General features: G+C 41.9%; 1 protein-coding gene across 1 annotated transcript in view; it reads left to right on the top strand.

The window, feature by feature from the left end:
- BCAS4 (breast carcinoma amplified sequence 4) overlaps positions 1 to 22,981 on the top strand; it is a 293,870-nt gene that overhangs the window by 28,447 nt on the left and 242,442 nt on the right. Inside the window, exon 2 of the mRNA XM_069243641.1 lies at positions 21,967 to 22,038. Within this exon, the coding sequence (XP_069099742.1) occupies positions 21,967 to 22,038 (72 nt within the window). The remainder of the gene's footprint in view (positions 1 to 21,966; positions 22,039 to 22,981) is intronic.

Below are 22,981 nucleotides of genomic sequence, written 5' to 3'. Positions count from 1 at the left end.
ATCTAAAACAGGCCCTTAGTTCTGCATTTTTGTTTGGGAGATTTACGTAGGAGGAAAAAAAGGGAAAACAAAGAAGTACAGGGAACACAAATGGTTCATGCTAATTGTGTCAGAGAAGAGAATTTTCCTACTCCTGTTTTCAGACAAACTGTGAGGCTCTACCTTTAGCTTGATAGAGATCACATTTTACTAATACATTAAGTGGCATAGAAGTTAGCATGTGGTGACTTATAAACCTTCATTTAAAAGGCCTAACAGAAAAATTAACATGAAATATAAAAATGTGAATGTTTGAATTATGGTTGACAGTGTGACCTGCATTCGTATTTGGCATCACATTTTGCCCTGAAAGATGTGGTGCATTTATGGTTGAGTGAATTACTGACATGAATTAATATTGAACGCGTTATTCTTAGAAGAATAGTAGAAATGAAGTATATTATGAATATTTAAAAAACATGAATTAATCATACATATAATGATTTAAATGAATTTATTAACGTGAAGTTACATGGCAGAGAAATAAATGCATGTTTAAAACATTTCTAATGTCGTAAATAATGTTGCAATTAAATCATTTTCTTTGCATATTTGATTTAAATTGTAAGGTGTGCAATAGGATTTATATGTATCAATAGCATTAATATGTATTTAGGTTTTCTTAGCCAGACTAGGCCAGAAGTTTCATTTTGCAGGAGCAGAGAAAAAGTACTGATTCATTCTGTTCCCTTTTACCTGAATTTATTCCTAGGTTGCTGATGTGTTGGTGAATGTCCTATTGTATTAAAGACACAGAACTTGTCTTGATTTAAAACAAATTTAATAGTAATTGTACTAGCTGTCGAGGAAGGCAGGAAGTGTTGTTAAATTCACACGAGAAATGTTAGAATCATCCTGTGAGCTATGAGAAAGAATTGTACAGTTGCAATTGATGGACAAGTGTTATAATTTAGTGGAACTGCTTGAATTAATCGATATGACTTTGCATCTTCCCTGAGAAAATCCAGAATAGTTGCAAACATGGTGTTGTCAGCGATTTTCCATTGGATATTAATTAATTTGTGCAAAATGGGCCCACATAGCCAACCAATCAGAACATAATGGACTTTTCTAGTTAGGGAGAGACGTCTGAAACTTGTAGTGAGTCTGAGAGTGTTCTCCTTGGGTGTTCATGCTGTCAGCTCCTGTTCCTCTTCCTTGCCCTGGATGCTGCTGTCCACCGATGCTAAGAAGCTGTGAATGCTCTGTCTCAACAAATCTTTCCTGTCTGCTCTCCCATGAGGAGAGGTATAATCAATAACGTGGTTTCTTGTTTCCTTTTCAGCTTAGATGATTACACTAGTGTCTTTTTATAGTGAGGTACCCTAGTTAGATGATTGTTACAAATTCTTTTTGTCTCTTCTTTTGTTTTGCCAGCATGTGTTAGCCCATCCTCATGCATGCAAATCCAAATTTGTATTAGGGATAAGGATGGCCCAGCCATAAAAACTGATTGATATTAATTTCATTTTGGTGATTTACTGATTTTACCCTCACTTGCTTTGAAATCTGATTTTGATCTGCATATTTTAGTTTTGTTAATTTGTGTTGTCCTCTTGGAGTGTTTAATAGTATTGATGTTTAGGAGGCTTAATCTCTTTAGGCGTTTTGGTCAGCCTATGATTTTTCTGTATTGTTACACCATAGCTTTGTGCACCATTTACCTTACATTGACTTTGTGGCTGTAATAAAGCTTTGAAACTTTATTCAGTTTGGAGTTTGATTTGTGGTTAAACTGGAATGCTGGTTAAAATTGTTTATGTCACTGATGTTATTGATCTTATTGATCTGTGTTAAATGAATCCAATTACTACACTCGTCACTGAGTCCAAAGATGTGGTCGACTTCTAGTGTAGGTTGGATAGGTTATGGTGTCTTGCATGAGCGCGTGCCCGAGGTGAAAAAAAAGACCTCTGCAAGCACTCCAGCAAGCTTAAATCCTCTCTTGTTCCAACTGCTCAACTGAATACATCATTCTGTTCTTATTCCTACTATCATGCCTTGAATGTGATATACCACAGTCCCCTGTGCCCCTGCACCCTTTTGATGCTAGTGGCTTGTCTGCCATAGTTTCCAACTCCAGCCTGTAGTAATATGGGCAGCGTGACAGTGCCTTCCCAGTATACATCCTAATCTCTGTGGATTGTGCGCCTTGGTTCTCCTGACACTTCACAAATGATTACAAATACAGCCGCCCTTGTGGGCCTGTAGTGGTTTGTACCTGTAATCATTTTGGAGAATGATAGTTGCAGTTAGGTTGTTGCTTGTTTTGGGTATTGTTGATTAGCTGGTTTCCCATGCATTCCATATGAATTAAAAGATGCTGGCCTTGCTTTATGACACCAAGGCTGCTTCAGAGCACAGGATGCAAAGGATGCAAAAGGCAGGAGCGGCTCACGGTACTTTTTAGGGAAGGGGCAGTGAGCGGGGATTATTTTTAAAAACACTACCTCCATTGTTGTCGCTGCCACCACCACCGTGCCGCTCCTCTGCTGCAGGCTCAGGCCCCCAGCCTGCCCCACAGCCAATCCTGATGCTGCTCAGAGCAAGGCACTCCCAGGCAGACTGGGGGTCTGCGCCTGCTCTCTCCAGCCCGGCAACACAGTGTTGGGCTGGAGAGAGCACAGTGTGCATGTGTGTTTGGCCGGCTCAAGGCAGCAAGCCAAACATAAGTGCGCAAAGAGGGGGAGTGCTGTGCACTCACCCTCAGTGCTCATCATCCCCAATGCCCCGCCCCTTTTACTACAAAACCATAATAAACATGGTTTATTATTGTTTTTAAGTAAAAGGCTTGCAGCTGATGCTACTGGCGGTGGGGGGGAGGGGCTTGACGCTCCTGGCAAAAGGATGCAAATGCTGGGTTGGTGGAATTGTGCTGACTTTCAAGCGGTAGTCAAAGTATCTAAATCAGTATAATTCTGATCTGGTCATGAGATCCTATTTTACTAGGTTTTTAGATTTTGTCTTTAATAATAGGAGAGTTTCCAAAGGAGAGTAGCGCAAGGCTATGACCTCAATAATTTTTGTATTTATTTTCAGAATCTGTAGATCAGAACTGAATGACATTTCTTATCACCTCACTAGCATGAAAATGTAACTGGGGGAATTGTTAGGCAGATGCTGTCTCTATATAAAGTTTTGCTGTGATGCCTCCTTTAGTTTCATCTTTAGGGAAAACATATTGTAAACCCACCTTAAAGTCCATGTTAAGTCACCTAAGTATAGTCCAACATCTATGCTTAGCACCTCTGGTGGAAGGATTTCTAAATTTATAAGTCAATATAAATATTTTCCCTGGCTATTCACAGATTAATTTTGGGAGTTGTGAGGGGATGCATTGGATATCCTTATACTTCTGTTTGCAACACATGTGAGCAAGGCAAATAATGATCTATTAAAAACATACATGTCTGTAGCTTTTGGAAGTATTAGTACTTTTTTGTCAATCACTGGTTATTTCTAAACTACAGCCTGGCACGGAGGGTTTGTGAGTGCAGAGAGGGATCAGGGACCGGTTTGCCAAACTCTGTTTATGGCTGGGCCATGAGCTCTATTCGAGGCGCTCATGACCCACCCTAATTTGAAAAACAAGACAAACCTCTGACAACATTGGGAAAAGCACGAAATTTCCAGTAGTCAGGGAGAAGGTAGATCCTTAAATGTGTGACGGAATTCAATGGATGATGCTTCTGTTCCATAATCCTTTTCATTAATATTGAAATCAATCATCCCAATAATCTACTGCACTGTAAAGAGACTATCTCAACCCTCCCTGATCATCTTGGTGAATTTCATTAAAGCCCATCTGTTCCTATTCAGTAGTAAAGGTTTGTCTTCAGAGTGCCACTGTAACTCAGAAATATGTTACAACGTTCTGCTTGTGTGCTTAGAAGTGAGTCATCTATCATGATATCTGTGGTTTCCATCTGGCTCCTTTCAATGTTCACTAGCCATGATAACATTTCACCTGACTAATTCCCTTGATTATAATTTGTAATTGTGTAATCTGACTAACTATATTTTCACATGCTCATTGTGGTCTCTGTTATGCTGTATTCTTAAGAAATGTTTTCCAAAATGCCTCTGCATGTCGGGTGCTTTCTTGTCTTACACTGGCAGTTGTGCTTTCAGGGTTATTATTAGCACAGCATTAAAAGCTTTCCAGAAACCCCCTATATCCAATGCTGACCCTCATTTTCATGGAAGTAAGGACTATTGTGACTTACAATTCACCTGTATATACCATGTCCAACAACAAATCTGGCTTTGCCCTCCACGTATGGTCTGTAGGCTCCTTTCACTAAACAATATATTGGAGAGTAAAGTCATGCTCAGATAGTGCTCCTACTAATACTTGAAAAAGCTTTCTGTTCACATTACTGATTTGTTAGGTGCAATGTGTACAGTGAGCATTTATGAGTTAAATATTCCCTCTGTACCTTATTTTGCCTGTGTGCTGCCTTTAGCCTCAGTGGTGTTTCCTCTCATATATGGTTTTACTTCTCTGTGGCTTTGTTGGTAGAGACTGAAAGTGATGGACAGACGATTGATCTCTGAGGCACCCAAAGGATCTTAAGGTTCCCCTCTGGACGAGTAAGTGGCATTTGATATCGTAGAAAACTAACAAAGTACTATGACAGAGAAGGTTGTGCACGTTCCATAGTGTTCATCACTGCTTAGTGGTTGACTCCATTGGCGTCTGCCAAGAGATCAAACAGGATCAGGAGGCAGGAGTACATTTTTATGAGTTGTGGGGATGGCATCATCAGCTACTTGAAGCGTACAGCTGTAAATGCTGCAAATTAGCCTGAAGCTGGATAGGTACTTGTAGTTTTGTAGAAGGTTATTTTTTATTATCTAATCCTTTGCTTGAAATGCATAGCTTTCTTAGTATTTTATCCAATGAAAGGTAGGCAGGTGCCAGATTCATAGTCACAGTCAAGATCCAGTGTAGTTTTCAGTAGCAGGGGAAATGTTTTGAGATTGCCCTAGAAGGTTACTTGGCTGTTGGATGAATTGGCAATGTTGAGGAGAAGCCCAGGTGTATCTTCATGAATAGATTTCATAATGGAAGGTTGTTGAATGCTGTCTTCATGGGATGTGACATTCAAGGAATCAAGAAAGTTGATGAATTCAATGCTTGTGAGATTATAAAAGGTTTAGGCACTTATGATATGGAGTGGATTTTATTTCCTGCTGTTGATATAAGATCTGATTTTGACAATTTGATCAGTGAAGAAGTGATTGATGGGTGTGCACTGGCCATGTGAGTGCAGATAGGTGGGTCTGTGAGTGGAATGGTGCCAAGATTGATGGCCAAGAAGATAGGTTAACTTATCATATTTGCTTCAGTGATAGTTGTCTGGTAAAGGATGGATTTAGCTGATGTGATGAGGTATCTCAATACCCTTTGAAGTGCTTTTAATAGGGTGAGGTCATCAGTCTTTGGTCATCCTCTTTTTCTTAACTACATTTGATGTTATTTCTCTCCGAAACTTCTTCGGTTTGCTTTGGTACTCAGTTTTTAGATTGTAGGATCATAACCTCAGTAGTGTGTGGCATTCCATAAGGTGTTTACAGATGATTTGTGCATATTAAATTGTGTGGTTACATTTGATGTTGGCGAGAGATTGAAATGTGAGGATTTGTCTGGGAGAATGCCTATTTGGAAGTCCTTGAGTCACTAGTTTTTCTCTTTTTAATACCCTTTGTGCATAGGAGTGGTGGGAAGGATGGTGAAGAGGTTGGCAAAGTGGCCCATCCATCTGCAGACTTCAGAACTTCTTTGAATTGAGGGAAAACTGGAATTGGATGTATTTGACGTGATATCCAGAGTGTTACAGGGTGTGCAGAAGGATTCTTTTATAGTTTTAGAGCTTGGATCACCAAGGGGGTTGTGGTCTCTGAGGAATATAGTGTGGTTGTGCCTATATAAAGGATGAGGTAATGAGGTCTGATATATCTTTAATGAAACTTTTTTTGAGTGGGGCAATCTATTTACCAGATTGAATATGACTGTTTGAGATGCTGAAAGTGGGAAGTGACAGGTGAGGAGATCGAATTACGTTTGTGTAGCATCGTTACTTTGAGTACATGGCCAGATGAACTTGTTGATGGAGGTGAGTTCCCTAGTGTGTGTGTGATCCCTCAGCTTTATGCTGTGGCTTGTGGGATGTATGTGAACATGAGTATGAGCCAGGTTTATTTTTTTAAAGTGCATCCAGATTTTGTGAATAAGGATGTTTCGTAGGTTAGGTGCATGCAGGGTTGCTGGGTGTACCAGGGGAGTATTGGTTGAAGGGTTTTGCACTTGAATGGTTGTGAGATAGAGGCGAATGAAGTTGTTGGTGTTTGCTATCTGTGTGTTGCGTATGATTATGGGGTTTAAATGCTGTTCTTGGCGTTGGAAATAATGTAGGGTATGTGAGGACATAATGTGAATGGCTGATCTGGTGGTCCTGAAAGGCAGAAGGGAGACTACAGGACACAGGCTGCACTGCCTTCTAGGGAAACAATTGGGCTTAAAGTGCATTAACTGGCAGGTACTTGATGGGGCTCTTAAAAGCGTTGCCTCTCCAAAGACAAAGTGGTTACAAGAAATAATGTGCTACAGGTTTCATTATTATGGACATCCCTGCTTGTGAATGACCTATTTGTACATTCTCTTTCGTTTACTGCTTTGTGGTTCAGCTTGATCTGCCTCACAGCTCAGTGCCACCACTATCTCTTTCAGCTATTAGTGAATTGAGAGTCTATGTATAATGTACATTTTTCGACAACCCACACTGTGTCTGACATGGTATGTTCTGTGAGTGCATATTTTTTTGTATCTGAATGATCTTATTTTCCACAAAGGTCTTAACTTCAGCTGCATTTCAACTGCATTTCAAGCTATGTTTTGATGCCCATAGTAGGTGGATCTAGTTTTATAGGAGTGTGTGATTCTTTCATGAATATTAAATTGGGTTATCCTAACAAATTATAGTCAAGACTTTCTATAAGAAAGGTTGTTTACAACAGGTACAAAGTGCTGCAATTTTGGTCCTGAAAGTAGTACATTTGGTGCAACTTCGCAGAGCCTTCACAACCTCCTTTAGTTCCTGGTGTACAAGAAAAAGTACCCTTTCAGGACTTTTGTCTTCTCTTCCTGTCTCTTTTTGATTTAGCACCATTTTATCTTATGAGGGTGACTCATCAAAACACCTCTTCACACAATTTACAATCTAGTAACCATTTATTCTTTATTGGACATGTCAAGTACAATGTTTGAACAGTGATATCAGAGGTTTTCCACCGAGACACCTAGGTGGTCATTACGAGTCTGGCGGTCTCTTGACCGTCAGACTCTCGGTGGTGTACGGACCGCTGCCAAATACGTTGGTGCGAATGCCACATTATAACCATGATCCGCAGTAGTCATGCTGCAGTCGGACCGCCAGCACTGACAGGATTAGTCGTCGAAGGGTTGTTGCAGTCCTAATATGGGCATCCAGTGTCCTTACCCATGACAGTCACCACTGTCCTACCTTCTCCACTTCAAGAAGGCTTGCTCCATGGGCGAGCTCATATACTGCCATCACTGCTCTTTGTCCCTCTTCATCGTCAGGACTGCAACTCCTGCCTCCTGGGCCAAGGTGACTACTCAACTGCTGCTCTGGAGCCTGCCCCAGGTCCAGACCCTGCAACTAAGGCCCCCAATGACTGTCAGGACAGAACACTTGCAAGTTGATGCTGCTCTCTGCTAACCCTTGGGAATCATTTGTAGATGCAAGCTTTGCTATGGTGAAAGCCTAGAGTCCACTTCAGTTACAGAGTAATCAAGATATGCAGTCATTTAAAACTGTTGCACTATAAACTTAATTCAGAAACTAGACATTTTTTAATAAAAATTAAAGTCTTCTAACTTTGTGGGAAAGAATAACACTGCGTCTACAATCTATTTATTGAGAGTTGTATATGTGTAGCCTGAAGTAGTCATTTCATTCATAAGTCCGATCCACAGTTCCACTGGAGGATGCATGGAGGACCGGGGATATTCCTTGAAATGTATAATTTCACAATATAAAAATCCATATAATGTGCTGTGAATCACTGTAATTATGTACATCTGGCAGAACACAGACGTGAGGTTTAAGGACTTCGTTCACACATTCTTTTATGAGTCTGACCAACTATGCATAATGTTTGGTATTAGACAGACGTGAGGCAGCGTAACCTGTTTTCTATAAATTTGATGTAATTTAGTGTTTTTACTTTTTGCAAACTATTAAGACATTGGGAATGTACATATTAATTGCATTAGTTTTTGTGTAGCCTAACAAAATGACATTTGGTTACTCATTCAACTATTGGCAAGTTCAAAATCCCACAAGAACATTTTCTGTTACAGTATAACAGTAAATCAGACAAGGAAGCTCAAATTCTATTGAACCCACCTTACAATGATCTGCAAATTCACTGAACTGATTCCCTTAGCACAACTGCAGTGGAAGCTTGCACTTATTAACAGTAGGGAGGCTGGCATACTTTAACGACTGCACACCCATACTCACACCCACCATTCACAAGCACATACACGTACGCATCCACACACACAAGTACACCTACATTCATATATGCATGCAGGCACCCACACATCTAAAAAGGTGCTTACCATACCACATCGATGATGGGGGGTCCTGTGGGTGGCATGAGAGGAAGCAGAAGGCACCACAAGTAGCTGGACACTTTGGGGAGGGAAGGGAAAACTAGGCGACCCTGCCGCCTCCTCCCACTGACTAAACTTGTCACAGGTCTGCCATTGAGACGAGGACCTTGCATAACTCGTACCAGTGGGATGGGATTAGTGAGAGCTGCTGACCCAAGTCCACCCTACTTTGCGATGAGGTGTCACTGATAGACAGCCAGTCCTGGGCACTTCAGGGCTTAAACCTGAAGTGCCCAAAGTCTTTTGGAGATGCTCCCAGTCGGCTCTCACAAGAGTTTGCAGGGCTGATGCTGTCAAGGCCTCAGGACTATAAAATCTTCCACCCGGCCTAGCTTGACTCGGGCTGCCAGGCAACTGCACATTTAGAGCTTGGCTGCCTACCCTGGCATCGTGAATGACTGTCATGGTGACCTTTGCTCAGCTTCACAGACATTCTTCGTGCTTTGCAAAATCAAGGTGGGTGGAGCCCCTCCACCCATAATGATGGAACACTCCTACATAATTTAAATTTGTTTGTTACAAATTGACAATAGTAGTTTCCCCATTTATTAACTAGAACAGATGTTGTGACTCCGCAAGGGTAAAGGTTTTTCTGGGTAACTACATTAACTTCAGAGGAAGAAGCCAGTCCTCAGCTGTTGCTCCATTTTTCCCCCTTGGTCTCCCGTTCTGGGCTGGTGAGCCGACAGAACAAACAACAATCCCCCAGTGTCAGCCAGCTTGCACCTCATTGTACCATGAAGCTTGGCTTCCTTCTCCCAGCTTACTGTGCCGGTCGCATGTTACTTCCTCCTTCAAGCTGCTTCCAAGGCGTGGCTTGTGCAGTGCACTCTTACCTGCACCTTTCAGTAGTCTCCGAGCTAAGTTCATCTGGGTAGTCCTTCAGAACACCCTCCTTCGTCTTCCCTTGGATGCTCACAATCCTTCTTCCTCCAGAGGATCAGGGTGCACTAGTTTTGACATAAAACTAGCTGGATGGAGTTCAGAGGGAATGAGATTTTATTTCTCGGTCAGTTAATTCCAGGCGTGCATTGCCCCCCTCTTTCCCAGGCGCCCTCTTCAGCCCGGGCTGGAGATTGGCTGCAACTTCTCCTTTTGGGCACACATGTGGACTTAGTTTGGTCGCTGTGCAAAAAGTGCAAGAGGTGGAACATGGTGAATATAATAGGGGAACAACAAGAGACAGTGAGGGTGGAGGATTCTGGGAAACAGTTTCTGTTCCCAGAATTCCTGCTGTTACCGTAGCCCAGCGTTCATAGCCTTCAATCCCCATCTACAGGGCCAGGCATCATTTAAATGATCAGTGGCGCTAGAAAGATTAGTAAAGAAAATGAGCGCACCTATTTCAGCTGCCCATTAGGAGCCCACTAACCAGTTGAACAACTGAAGTAGGCAGCCTGATGTGAGGGGCTGGAAGTCTGACCTGCGGCGCTGTGTCTTTTAAGGAGCTGGTTCTGCTCACACCAGAGAACAACATTATCTAAACTGCAGCGTGTGCCTAAAAGTTCCGTTGTTGTGGTAGATAAACTGAATGAGGAGGTGAGGAGTGGAAGTAGGGAAGAAAGGGCAATTGAGTGCGTTTGGCAGTCTTGGCAGACCAGCAGTGCCAGGAGTCCCTCAGAGGGTCAGATGGAGAACACAGTGCGCTGCAAGGCAGCAGATAGGGATCTGGGGGCCTTGAGTAAATGCGGTACAATATTTCTAACTTAATGCAGATTATTCTTTTACCCTTCCTATTTCAGACTCTCTTCATCGACCTCAAAAGGATGAAATACGTAGCTTGGCCAGCCTTGACAGGATGCAAACATAACTGGCATTCTAGATGCTGATCACACCAGCTAGCACATTTGTGCTGTCCCTGGAGCTAAACGTGAGTTCCTGTAGGGGATCTAAATCACGTGCCATATTGTTATTCAATATCAGACTTTACCGTGCAAGTCCCTTAAATTTAGCAACAAAATCAACTCTGTCTGTAATTTTAAATTAGGGCTGGGTGAAGGGAAAAGGGACAGGCAGACCGAGGAATGGTTTGGCCCATGGAGCATGGAATGGTTAGACTCAAAGGCAGGGTGAAGGAACAGAATAGATGGATGGGCACGGGGTGTGTGGAGACAAGGGACTGTAAGGGCAAGGGAAGGTTGGGGGGATTGAATAGATTAGGACAGAGGGCCATTGGCTGCGAGAAGTGACCAGAAACAAATGGAGAAAGCAGGGTTAAGTAATGGGTAGATGGATATACTAAACACATGGGTGGAAAAACAGAGCCAAAGTGTGGGCTGAAGTAAGACGGGAGGTGTGTGATGTGTGGTGAGACAGGAGAAACTGGGGATAACAGATACACTCGTGTTGAGACCAAGGGATACTTTTGGATACAAGATCAAAGTATGGATATAGAGACAGTCCAAAAATGGAAGGTGAGGGCCAAGGTAAAGGTGGAGAGGCAAGGGTTGAATGGTTGAGAAGGTGAACGCATGAAAGGGCAAGCAAGAATAAGGGATGAGTGGAGAGACAATGCCAGGGTTAATAGCAAATGGAGCAGTAAAAGCAAGGAAGTACACAGTCCAGAGATGGGTGGAGAGACCGAGTCAATGGATTGAAAGAGGAAGACAGTGCTACGGGGTGGAGAGTTGCAAGTCCAAAAATAACACATAAAATCAGAATCACGTATAGAATGTGAAAAGAACATGTTCAATTTATGTATATCACATGCATTCTTTCACAAATAAAAGGCTCATTGTGATTAGGAATGGCTCAGAATAACAACAAATAGGTCCTCCTTGTTAGACATATAGCCAGAACAGTGACAGTTTTGCGATTGGTTGACAAACAAGGATAATGTGGATAACATGCTAAAGATATAGGTAGTAGGTCATAGAGACTTGACTGGATGGGACAGGCAGCTGGATGCTTTTAAGAGATCAGCAGCGTCATGAGGGGAACAGAAACATAAGAGTTGCAGATGGAAAGGACAGTAATCTGCAAGGTAGCAGAGGGCATAGGAGTCTGAGCAAGCGAGTCATCCTGATAAGAAAACCAAGGGAGGTGGAGGATTTCTGACAAATAGCACAAAGGAGAGAGGACATCAGCACCTTGAAAGTCACACCTTGAGTAACGGTGCACTGAGAACTGCCCCTAGGATGGAGAAGCACTGTGAGAGAGAGTTGCTTCCAGAGAGGTATTTCATAGGTAGGGGGCAGTACCCTGAGAGAAGGTGGCTCATGAAAGGAAACGTCAGTACAGTACCCTGAGGGGTTTCATAGAGAGGGGATAGCACCATGATCTATAGCCAGGAGATGGCAGTGGACACAGAGAGCAGTACCCTAAGCAGGAAGCCTGAGCAGTACCCTTGGAAGGGCATCATAGAAAGTCTGCACCAACATTTCAGAGGTACATGTCAGAGGTACAGTTGTGCATTGAGGAGACTATCAGTGTTTTGGAGCAGCACCAATGTCCTTAGAAAACAGTACTAGAAGTAAGAGCTCGGAGTACGAGCAGCACCCCAAGAGTATGCATGTTTTTATGAGGAACAGTATGGAATCCAGAGGAGGGAACACTGCCTGGTGGGAGGACGTTTCTAGAGAGATATCAGCATACTCAGAACAACAGGACAGCACCTAGAAAGGAGAGAATGACACCCTAATGAGGATGCAGATGAGGATGCAGATGTAGCAGCCAGAGAGTGGGCAATCACAATATGGGGCAACATCTTACGTGAGAGAATCATATACCATGAGTGTGACAGAAAATCACCTTCTGAAAACGAGAGAAGCACCTCACTGGGGGAAACTCCCAGATTCATTTAACAGTGAGGGAGAGCTTAAACAGCACACTGAGTGGGGTACAATCTAACAGAAAGGGTGGGTAGCATATGGGGGATTTGAGAGCCTTTCAGTACACTTAGGAGAGAGGAAGGGATTGGCATTCCTTAGAGACACGATAGCACCACCACCACAAGACAGGAGCAGTACCTTGGTGGGTAAATAGATGGGCAACTCGCTGAGGAGAAATACTTTAAATTATAGATATATTAGGTCATTGGAAAAGGTATATTGGAGGCCATAGGTGTAACCTCTGTATTATGAACAGTTCTGACAAAATGCAACACGCCTGATTTATTTATTGTGAAAATCATATTTTAAAACCAGCAGGCCTCTATGGATGGGTGGATTGAGGATGGTTTGTTATTACAACGTGTTAAAGTGCCTATAGACATGTACTGCGTTACATAGATTCTTAAGATTAAGGAAATAGGCATGGGTGCTGCTGTTGGTTCCCCCTTTGGCAAACTTTGCAAGTAGATTTACACTTTAATAATCCTTATTAAACCTCGTAGGAGGGGGGTTAATTTTGATCTGTGAATATTTATAATTTTCTCACAGTATGCCTGAAGGTTAAATCATGAGACCATTTTTGCAGATTTCAGTAGTGCTAAGTAATTTGAGATGGCAAGCTAGTGATAAAGGCTGTAGGCCTGATTGGTTCATTTATGTCAGATGCCATATTTGATTTGTTTGTCTGAAAAGTTATGACCCTGCCAAATTTATTGTAAAAAGACTTTGTTAACATCAACATGCATTTAGGAGCGGTTGCCATTTTGGTGATTAAAGGCTATAAACAGATGTGTTGCTAAGTGTAATCCCAAAGGTTATTTTAGTAATCAAGGTTTTCAGCAACGGTTATCTCCTCTGACAAATACTTGGTGTTGAAGATCTGTAAAGGGATAATCCCTGCTAGGCCATTTTCTAAGGGGCTGTATATTGTTTTGCTCAATATATTTCTGCATGTATTTGCAATCTTATGACGGCGTACTTGATGTTTGCCAGTTTATGCATGATACAAGAGACCTCAGTTGGTTATGGTGACAAGCCAATGATGAACGGTATAGGCTTGGGTAGTTCAATGGGACAATTTATGTCAGATGCCATAAATCTGATTTGTTTATTATGAAAAGATGACAAAGTCAGTACACCTAACATTTATTCCGAAGAACATATACTAAAGCCAATATGTCTTTAAGGGGGGATTGACTGTACACTGTCTTAAAGACTGTAGATATTTATATCAGGTACGTTTTTACATGGCATCTCACAGATTACTGTCTTAGACAAGTATTTTGGTGCTGGTTACCTCCGCTGTCTAATTCTGGCCGTAGAAAATTGAGCTGTTACTATCCCTGCTAGGCCCTTTTGGGGTAGGTTGAATTGCACTATCTTTTCTAACTCTACACGTTTTCTTACTTTTATGACTTTATGCCTGATGATTGTCTTTTGGGAAAGCTTACTTTACATTAGGCCCGAGTCGGTTATGGTGAGAAGCCAGTGATAAAGGATACAGGTTTGACTGCTGCATTGAGTAATGATCTAGTCTGATCTGTTTATTAAGTTAAAATAAAGACAGTGTGTCTGACTTACTTATTCTAAAAAAGTGTAGGCTACATTTATGCAAAAGAAGAAGATCTGACATACCTGTTGTGAAATGTTTTTATCAAAGCGAATAAGCATTTGAGGTAAATTGTTATTGTACTGTGTTGAAGGCTGTAGAACAGAATTCCATTACAAGGAATCTCACAAATCACCTTAGTATGCAAGGGTTTTGATATTGGTTCCCCCAATGAAGTATCTGCTGGGGTAGAAGATTGCACTGTAATAGTCCGTGTTAGTCCTTTCTAAGAGGAGTTTTGTCAACATTAATTTTAAAGGGATTGGTGATTTTGCTTACAATTTGCCTGTTGGCTGCCTTGTTAGAAGGCCAATGATAAAGGGTTTGGGCTTGATTAAGAAAAAGTAATGCCCAATGCCATAAGTTAACATTATAACAGATGCAATAGGTCTGACGTATTGTGAGGATCATGTGTTAAAGCTAGTGCTTTAAGTGGGTGGGGTCCTGCTGGTGCTCAGCACTGGCAGTTTTAAAAATGGGGCATCAAAATAGATCCCTAATGTGCTCTGTATTAATGCTCTGCCTTTTTATGCTCTGGCAATACCAAGTGTTGGTAGACCTACCAAAAGTGGCTCATGCTAAGCGAGTCACCCTTAGCAACTCTTCTGCCAGTCTCACCTCCACCTCCATCAAGAAAAGGACAAATTATGTGTATCTAGAAGAGGAGTAGCTGGTATGTTGTTTTAAAGGCATGCTTGACCCATCGTGCCTCCTTTCTCTGCTCGATTGGAGCAACGTGTCTAGACTCACTTTAAAGCCTCCTACAACTATCGCCTATGGTCCCCTCCTTTTTTGCTATATACCTGATCTTTGGTGCTAGACGAGGTGTTGTTGGGAAAAGATAATCATCCCTGGGTCGAAGGCAGACACTGTTTCGGAATAAGTTGAGTCATGGGTGGAACTTGGATGGGGCTGACCTATTCATAAACAATGATTTCAAGATCATGCATTGTCCCTTTTTGTTGCACTTTTCCTCCTTCTCACCACCTGATATTGCAGTATCACCCTTGAAGGTTTTGTTTGTAGGCCGGGCCACACAGCGGACCAGTTAGGGGGCTACGACAAGCCCTCTAGAGCATGCGACCAATGCCCGCGGGAGGCCCAAGCCTGCAAAATTTAGGCATGCTGATTGGCTGGCGTGCTTTGAACCGGCCAATCACGCGGGCAGGCTGCGTGCTTCGCGGTGTATAAGAGGGGTGCAGTCAGCCCCCCTGTCATTGTCTGATCCACCCAGCCACACCATCAGAACAGGTATCGCAGCTGTGTAATTCTGGGCTGGGGTAGGGACAGAGAGAGCTCAGCCAGATGGACAGCACATTAGCCTAAAGAACAAGAGCTGCTCAGGTAGTGTCCTTGGGATGCCTCACGGCAGGGATACGAGGGAGCAGCCAAAGGCCAACAAGGGTTAGCAGTGGGCAGACACAGCGCTTGCAGCCCGGGCAAGGCCAAGGGGCCACCCACTGCGATTGCTAGCAAGGGAAGCCTAACTGCAGTAGCGCTGACTAAGGGTGGGAGGAATGGCTGTGCTAAAACACTGGTGAATAGCCACATAATAATGGAGAAAACTGGAAAGGCAGAAGAATGTATTACTATTATGTGTGAAATGATTTTACAATCTGCATGAGATGTGTTTTTTGTTTGTATGATGTACATTGAATAAACTGCAGCCGTTGAAATCCCAGCAACGTCTTCCCTTGCTTTGTTATGGGACAGGAAGGGGCAACATGGGGCAAAAGCAAGAACAGTAGGCAGTGGGGCTTGGTCTCTAGCCCATCTGGGAAGGGTTAGAGGCAGGATTCCAGGATCAATGCATATGCCTGTCGCTGTGCTGGACGTACCCACTTCAGGGATCAAACAAGTCAGTAAATAAATTGCGATAGCTGTTTACCCTCCAGTCTGATATGGAGCCCAGCAATAGCTGTGCTAATGCAAATGTCAAACTGTGCTTGGGTGACAAGATGTCCCAGATTGCCCCAGACAGTCCAGGTTTTCATGGGACTGTCCTAGCATCCCAACACTTTTCTTCATTTTAATTATATGTACCGGTTTTTGTGAAAGCAGAATAGAAACTTGTGCTCTTGTTTCCACTGGGGCCCTCTAAAGTTTGCTGCAGCACAGATCAGTTACATGCTCCCAGAAAAGGGCAGACACAAAAGGGGGGGGGAGGACAGTGGGGTGCAGGGTGGAGGTACTGCCGTGGCTAATGTAATGTTAGTGAAGGTAGCCTTGTAAATGTGCATGTTCACACACACATATATATGTATACACCTATCTATGTACGTACACACACATGTACAAGGCTATGTATGAACTGGGACAGGCCAGATATAGAAGTGAGACTAAAGGTTTTAGTCCTACTTTTTTTTCTGGCTTATCCGGGTTTTTGCTTTTCAAAATCTGATCACCCTAAACTGTGCCAACTTTTATGTTAAAGAAAACAAGTTATGCAAGGCATGAGCAGGGATTCAGTAAGTTTCACTTATGCCATATATAAATTTATATGGCATGGAGGAGAGATGCCTCTGTAGGCATTGATTGTCAACAAGTTGTGTTCGTTCATTCATTCATTGACTGACACTGACACTGCTCAAAAGTTATCAGGTAGGCTTGGAGTATGTCATGCCCCACTGTTCACATATCAATGAGATGGAGGATTGCCTTCAATAGACAGCACACTGATATATGCGTGCTATTGATAGCAATTACACGCAATGTTAAGGAAATATCAGGATTTAAAACACTAATTAGCTGGGTAAGCTCCCTTGAGAGCACCCTTGTCTTCTGCCTGCATGTATTTGTGTCCGATGTGTACTCAGTGCCTGCTGTGGTCAGGCTTAGAATGTAAATGTCAATTGTGCAACAAACATCATGTTTCAATTTGGTAAAATGTCTTCAAAATTAAAAAAGTGTGTTTCTTCAACAATGAGTAGCGGTTTACCTTAGTGAATCACATTATATCACTGTATTGAGAGGCATTTATTAAAAGAGAGTTTTTAGGTCAAGCGTAAGTGTTCGACCTTGTGTATATTTTTAGTATACTTCTTATAGCTTAAAGCGATTTCATTTGCTGGCTGCAGTGTCCTTTAAAAATTATTGCTCACTAGTGGTCAGTTCTGCCTTTTTCTTCCTCCTTTTTCTGTTTCAGAGCAGTGACCCACTACTGTATTATTCCACTTAGGTTTCTTTACCTGTTGCTGTGACTGACTTTTTTGGCATTTCTTTGGTGTTCCCTTTTCACCTTGGGTGTTTTAGGCTAGTAGCTGCCTGCGTTTTATTTCCGCATTCTGTTCCTCCTACCTCCTCCCATGTCGCTGGCATTTGTTTTGGCTTTATTCCAGCGCTGAACTCACCTCTGGCTCTTAAAATAAGCTCATTTTACGGAAGAAACACCCAGACGCTTAGCTTATTGCTCTCGAGAGCCACAATATGCTCTTTCTGGTATAATGTAGCTAAACCTAGAAACAATTATATGAAACGTGTTTAATCTCACATCTGGAGTCTCTTCTACAGGGCCCCTCCATGCCAGCACTCAGGACATCTCAGGGCATTGCTTATCTCCTTTATTGGGGCCATAAATCTTCTCAGTATGCTCTGCTATTGTTAACTTCATCAGAGTTTTGTTGAAATGTGAGGCAAGAACGCTTGCAAGACTTCATTCTGTTAAAATAAAAATAAAATAATTTTCCAGCCTTATTTTCCATCATCTCTCCTCAAGGGCTTGTGATTTCTGGTGTCAGTAGCCGCCAGTGACCACCAAAACATGCCAGGAAAAGACGAAATTATGAGACAGGGTTGACCAATTTTTGTGGCAAGAAAAGTCTAGTTATGAATTTACAATGCCATTAGCTCTAACTCAAGAAACTGCAAGACCTATTACATTGCAAATGCTTGTTAAACATGCTCTGACAAACATTCTCTCCACACTCTGATGACACTGCTATTAGTTAACTCAAGTGAATTTACCCTGTATTTGTGGCCTTTTTGCCTTGTTATTACACATGGTGCAGTATTATACACTATTAAAATAAACACTAGGGTTTTATGTACAATGCACAGCTATTTAGGCTATGTCTCTAATTGTGCAGGCCATGTCCCCTTAACAAGTTTGCCACAACCCTCTTAGAGCCCCCTCAGTTTTTTCATTCCACTAAAAGCCCTGGTTAAAGCCAATAGACATTTAAGGGTTATTTCTTATAACACTGTGTTAAAGCCTGTACACAGGTTTTTTTGTTACATAGAATCTTCAGGTTACTGTAATTGACAAGTATTTTGGTGTTTGGCAGCCTCCCAGGCAGTCCTACAGGGCCTCAGATTACTTACATTTATTTAATCTATTCTGCCTTTGCTTTCTCAGTTTGTATCTCTTTTATTGCAGACGGTAAGTAGGCAGATGCAGGAATAACAGCGATGGATGCATGGATGCATTCTCACTCTTTATAAAACTGGCAATGTGTGTGGCCTCTCCCCATTGCTTGCCATGTTAGCTCTACCCCATACCCTTGTATGTTAGTCCCACCCTAATGCTTGGTGTGTTAGCCCTCCCCGAAGTTCAGCTCTAGTTACGTCCCTGGTTCATTCCTCCACTCCAATATCTCAAGCAAGTAAACTTGAGTTCATCCAGAGAAGTAAAAAGAGCATTCATAAATAAGAACGACTCTCAGATGCAAAGGAAAGCATGAGAGATTTGGGGGCATACATACTACATTTTATCATACACCAACACCCAGAATAAAGTATAAAACCAATAACTCATGCAAGGCAGTAACTAAAGTTGCTGAGCTGCTTTGCGTGAGAGGGAGAATGCAGGTAAGTGCCACGTCTTCTATGATCTGGCACTTTCCTGCTGTTTTACTAGCATTGGTGCACACTTGGGCAGTCTACTGCCACACACACATCTTTGCACCAAAGTGCAATGATGTTGCTGTGATCTCTGGCATATTTTGTTTACTGAAAAGGAAAACTTTAAAACTTTTCCCACTTTGGATGTGTGCTGTACAGTGCCACTCACATGCAAAGTCTGCAGCGTTTGGAGAAATAAAAGCATTTCTCCAAATAAACACCAATCTCAAAATATTATTTCGTGCAAAATCCAGTTTACTGTTGTTAGTAGATTATGCTTTACATCACAACTCATGAACCTAATGAAAGATGTCATCACCATAGAATATGGTTTTCTGTTGGCCTACTGGTGTGTAATGCCATAAATGTTTTGTTTTAACACATTTTTGGCCAGTGGTTTTGAAGCCACTAATTAAAGTAAGAGGGAGACTGAAGAGGTAGTCCTATTCAATTCAACCAAATTCCTATTTGCATGATAGTGCATGATTGTCATTGTTTGTCACTACGGATTTGCCACGGGAAATGGAGTAAATTTTAAGGGGCTAATTAAAGAAAAGTTCTCCCCCTTACCGCCACCATGTCTGCACCATAATTGAAATACGGCGCACCAGGGCGCAGGGTATGGGGCAATGGCATCAGTATTCCTTACACTATTGATGTCATTTTGGCGCGACTCCTGCAGAGTACATACGGGCCCATTGTATTCAACGGCATGCTCCCTGATAACAGCTGTTCTGAGCAGGTGTAAAAAGTCCCAAAAAAGTGGCGCAGGAAATCTCTGAGATTTCTTTGTGCCATTTATTCAGCCCCCCGTTACGAGGGAACGCCCCCTTGCATACATTATGCCTGGTGCAGGCATAATGTGGCGCAAGGGTTTACAAAGTGGCGCAATTCATGTATTGTGCTACATTGTAAATATGGCGCTTGTAGAAAGCCACTAAGGTGGCACTAGGGCGCTGTTAAATCAGGCCCTAAATGTTTTAATGTTTTAACTCGAGGAACAGCCTCAGACAAATCCAACTTATGGCAGATGGATCAAAGCTGTGATTACTCTGTTCAGTCTGTTTGTGAATAGTTTTGCAAGTATTTTATCTACAGTATTAAACAGGGAGATAGGGCTACATAAATAGAGCATTATAGTGGATCCTCCCTTGGTTACCGAATGATAGATATGATTGCCCTTATGATATTTAGCCATATTGCTCCTACGACTTTTGCATTTTTTAATATTCTGTGAAGCAATTTTGACCCGGAATTGTTGATTTTATAGAGTTCGACAAGAAACCATCCTCTGAGGTGTCTCTCCTGGTGCGATGTCTTCTATGGCTTTCTTTTTCTTCAACCTCATTTGTTAATTCCTCAAGAGCATCCACCAATTTGTTTTGGCAACTGAAGCATAGATTGTTAGTCCACTTCCACCCCATTGGTCATCGCTTGATCATAGTTGTAGAGGTCTTTAAACAAATTTTCAAGTTCCCTTTTTGTGTCGACAGGGAGTTTCATCAGGTTACCTTGACCATCATGTAATGCTGGTATGGTCATGCAGGCCTCATGCTGACCGAGTGTGCTGCCAACAATCTCCCTGCCTTTTCTTTGTGTTCATAGTATCTCTGCTTTATTCTTGTAAATGTCTTATAAATTAAAAGATATTTAGTTCAAATTTAGCTGTCAATGTCTCTGTTAGTATTTGATACTAGGTTGTCTTATATGTAACTTTGAGTTCCTTGACAGCAGACTCAAGGGCTCTTGCATAGTCCCTGTCCTCATTCTGTCTTGAAGCGGAATCACTCATCCTAGCTTCCTCTACAATTTATTTTTTACCGCAGTGAAAATTAGCATCTTAAAATTAGTCCAACATTCCAGGGAGGACAAGACGTACAGGATGCAGCTCAGATGCTTTACTTTGTTCTGTGTGGAAAGTACACTTTTTTTTACTTTGGATTGAAGTTGTGAAGAGAAGGTCTACAACACAGGAACACAATGATGGTCCAGGGAGGTGAGGTCTTTTCCAAATGTTAATGAAGACATTGTCTATATGTAAATCAGTTCAATTTACATTTATGTTATGTAAATGTACAACTTATTTGGGTATCCTAAAAATCTGGCTTAGATCTAGGCTCTCCTGGACCTGTGTTGGACATCCCTCATCGAGAGCGACTGGGTGAACATTGAGGGCGACCAAATAGTGAAGAACCAAAACATTTGTAACTTAGAACTATGGAAAGCAAATATGGTTACTTGTCTTTCATGTTAATGTGTCACCCTTTCTGGCTTTTTTCTGAATCTTCAAAAACAATAGCAGAGGTGATGTTTGTCCAAATAATTTAGGAGAGTAATATAAGAGCCCAAAAGTGCACCTGTGACCAGTTGATTTCTGGCACAGCTGAGTCACAAATGGGTGACATTAAGGCCCATATTTATACTTTTTTAGCCCTGCATTTGCGTCGTTTTGTGACGTGAAATCGGCGCAAACTTACAAAATACAACTGTAAATGACGCAAATGCAGTGCTAAAAAAGTATAAATATGGGCCTTAGTGTCTACAACGTTACTTCACAGGTTGTAAACATTGGTAAGATATATTTAAGCTTATACCTTGCATTTATTTCAGTGTGTGATATTTGTGGTCTTTTTCACTAATTTTTGTGTCAGCAGTGTTGGCCAGGGAGATTTCTCCACATTCATGGAGACAGGGAATCTCTGACAATTCTCAGGTGGTTTGTCATAATATTGTCAGTGGTGCCGCAAGGGTGCAATGGACCTTAATGCAAACAGAAAACAATGCCTCCCTACTTCCTGTATAGGATGCAAAAGGCAGCCATTATTAGGGTACACTACACTTGCTACACCAACTTTAAAGTAAATTTATTAGCAAACATATTGCAAAAAGAAAAAATATTTTACTACAGAAGCGTTGCTTTAACAAGAACTTCTGTTCTTCAGGTAAAGGACCTAGAAGACACCATAGAAGAACTGCTGATGAGGCTGGATGAGTTCTGTTGCATGACAGACATGGTAAGTACAATGTTTATTTCTGCAAACCGTTGATGTGCCTAATGCATGTACAGTCTGTTTTTTCCACAGAAATTGTCCAAGTTGCATAACCAAAACAGACACTTCAAACGAAAGCATACACCTGCATTTTCATAAAGTGAAGTATTTTGCCTTTCCGCTGTCGTATGGAATCGGACGCCATGTCAGAGGGACCGCAGCTCACTCTGCTGAACGAGTCAGCCATCTTGATAGCTGCCCTCTATTGAAAATGGTTTAGAGAGGTGATGCTTACACCACAAGGTGGCGCTCGCATGCACGACTTTTTTTTGTAGACAAACTGCAGCGAATTCGTTTCCTAGACGTCCCTAGAGAACGAGGGACAATGAAGCTACATTGTAGTTAGCAAGTAATTGTTTCGTGTGCATGATTTTCTGTTGTATTTCCTTTTCCTCTGATTGTCCACCAGGAGTATCATGTAAACCAAGAGAATTAGATTGTGTCGTGGCGTGATAAATCGGATTAGTTTAAAAATAACAACTTCCATTTGTACGTGTAAATAACAACTTCCATTTGTACGTGTTTGTTTAATTGTCAAGAATTGTCCCTTCCAAAATGGTACAGAGAAGTTTCCATTTCAGAACTAGAGATGCAGGGGTATTTTACATTTCAAAACTGGTCTCTTAAAAGAAAGTGCCGAAAAAGAACTGCTGAGATGAAATGTTCAACCAGAAACCCATAAGCAAACTCAGGCAAATCCGCACAGAAGAGCAAGACAGCAGAATGCACCCTAGTGTAACTAGCAGCACTGCAGCATGGTGACTGAGGCTTGATCTGGAGATGACCACAATAAATGCTTCCAATATCACTGGTTCTGATGAAAACAGCCCCTCTGAGATGGCCAACATAGAACTCAGTAATTTACCATCTCTAATCAATGTGAATACACACGCATAACCTTCGCGAT

Source organism: Pleurodeles waltl, chromosome 7 (assembly GCF_031143425.1).
Source record: "Pleurodeles waltl isolate 20211129_DDA chromosome 7, aPleWal1.hap1.20221129, whole genome shotgun sequence".
Classification (NCBI taxonomy): domain Eukaryota; kingdom Metazoa; phylum Chordata; class Amphibia; order Caudata; family Salamandridae; genus Pleurodeles; species Pleurodeles waltl.
This window is presented reverse-complemented; position numbering and strand designations above follow the sequence as displayed.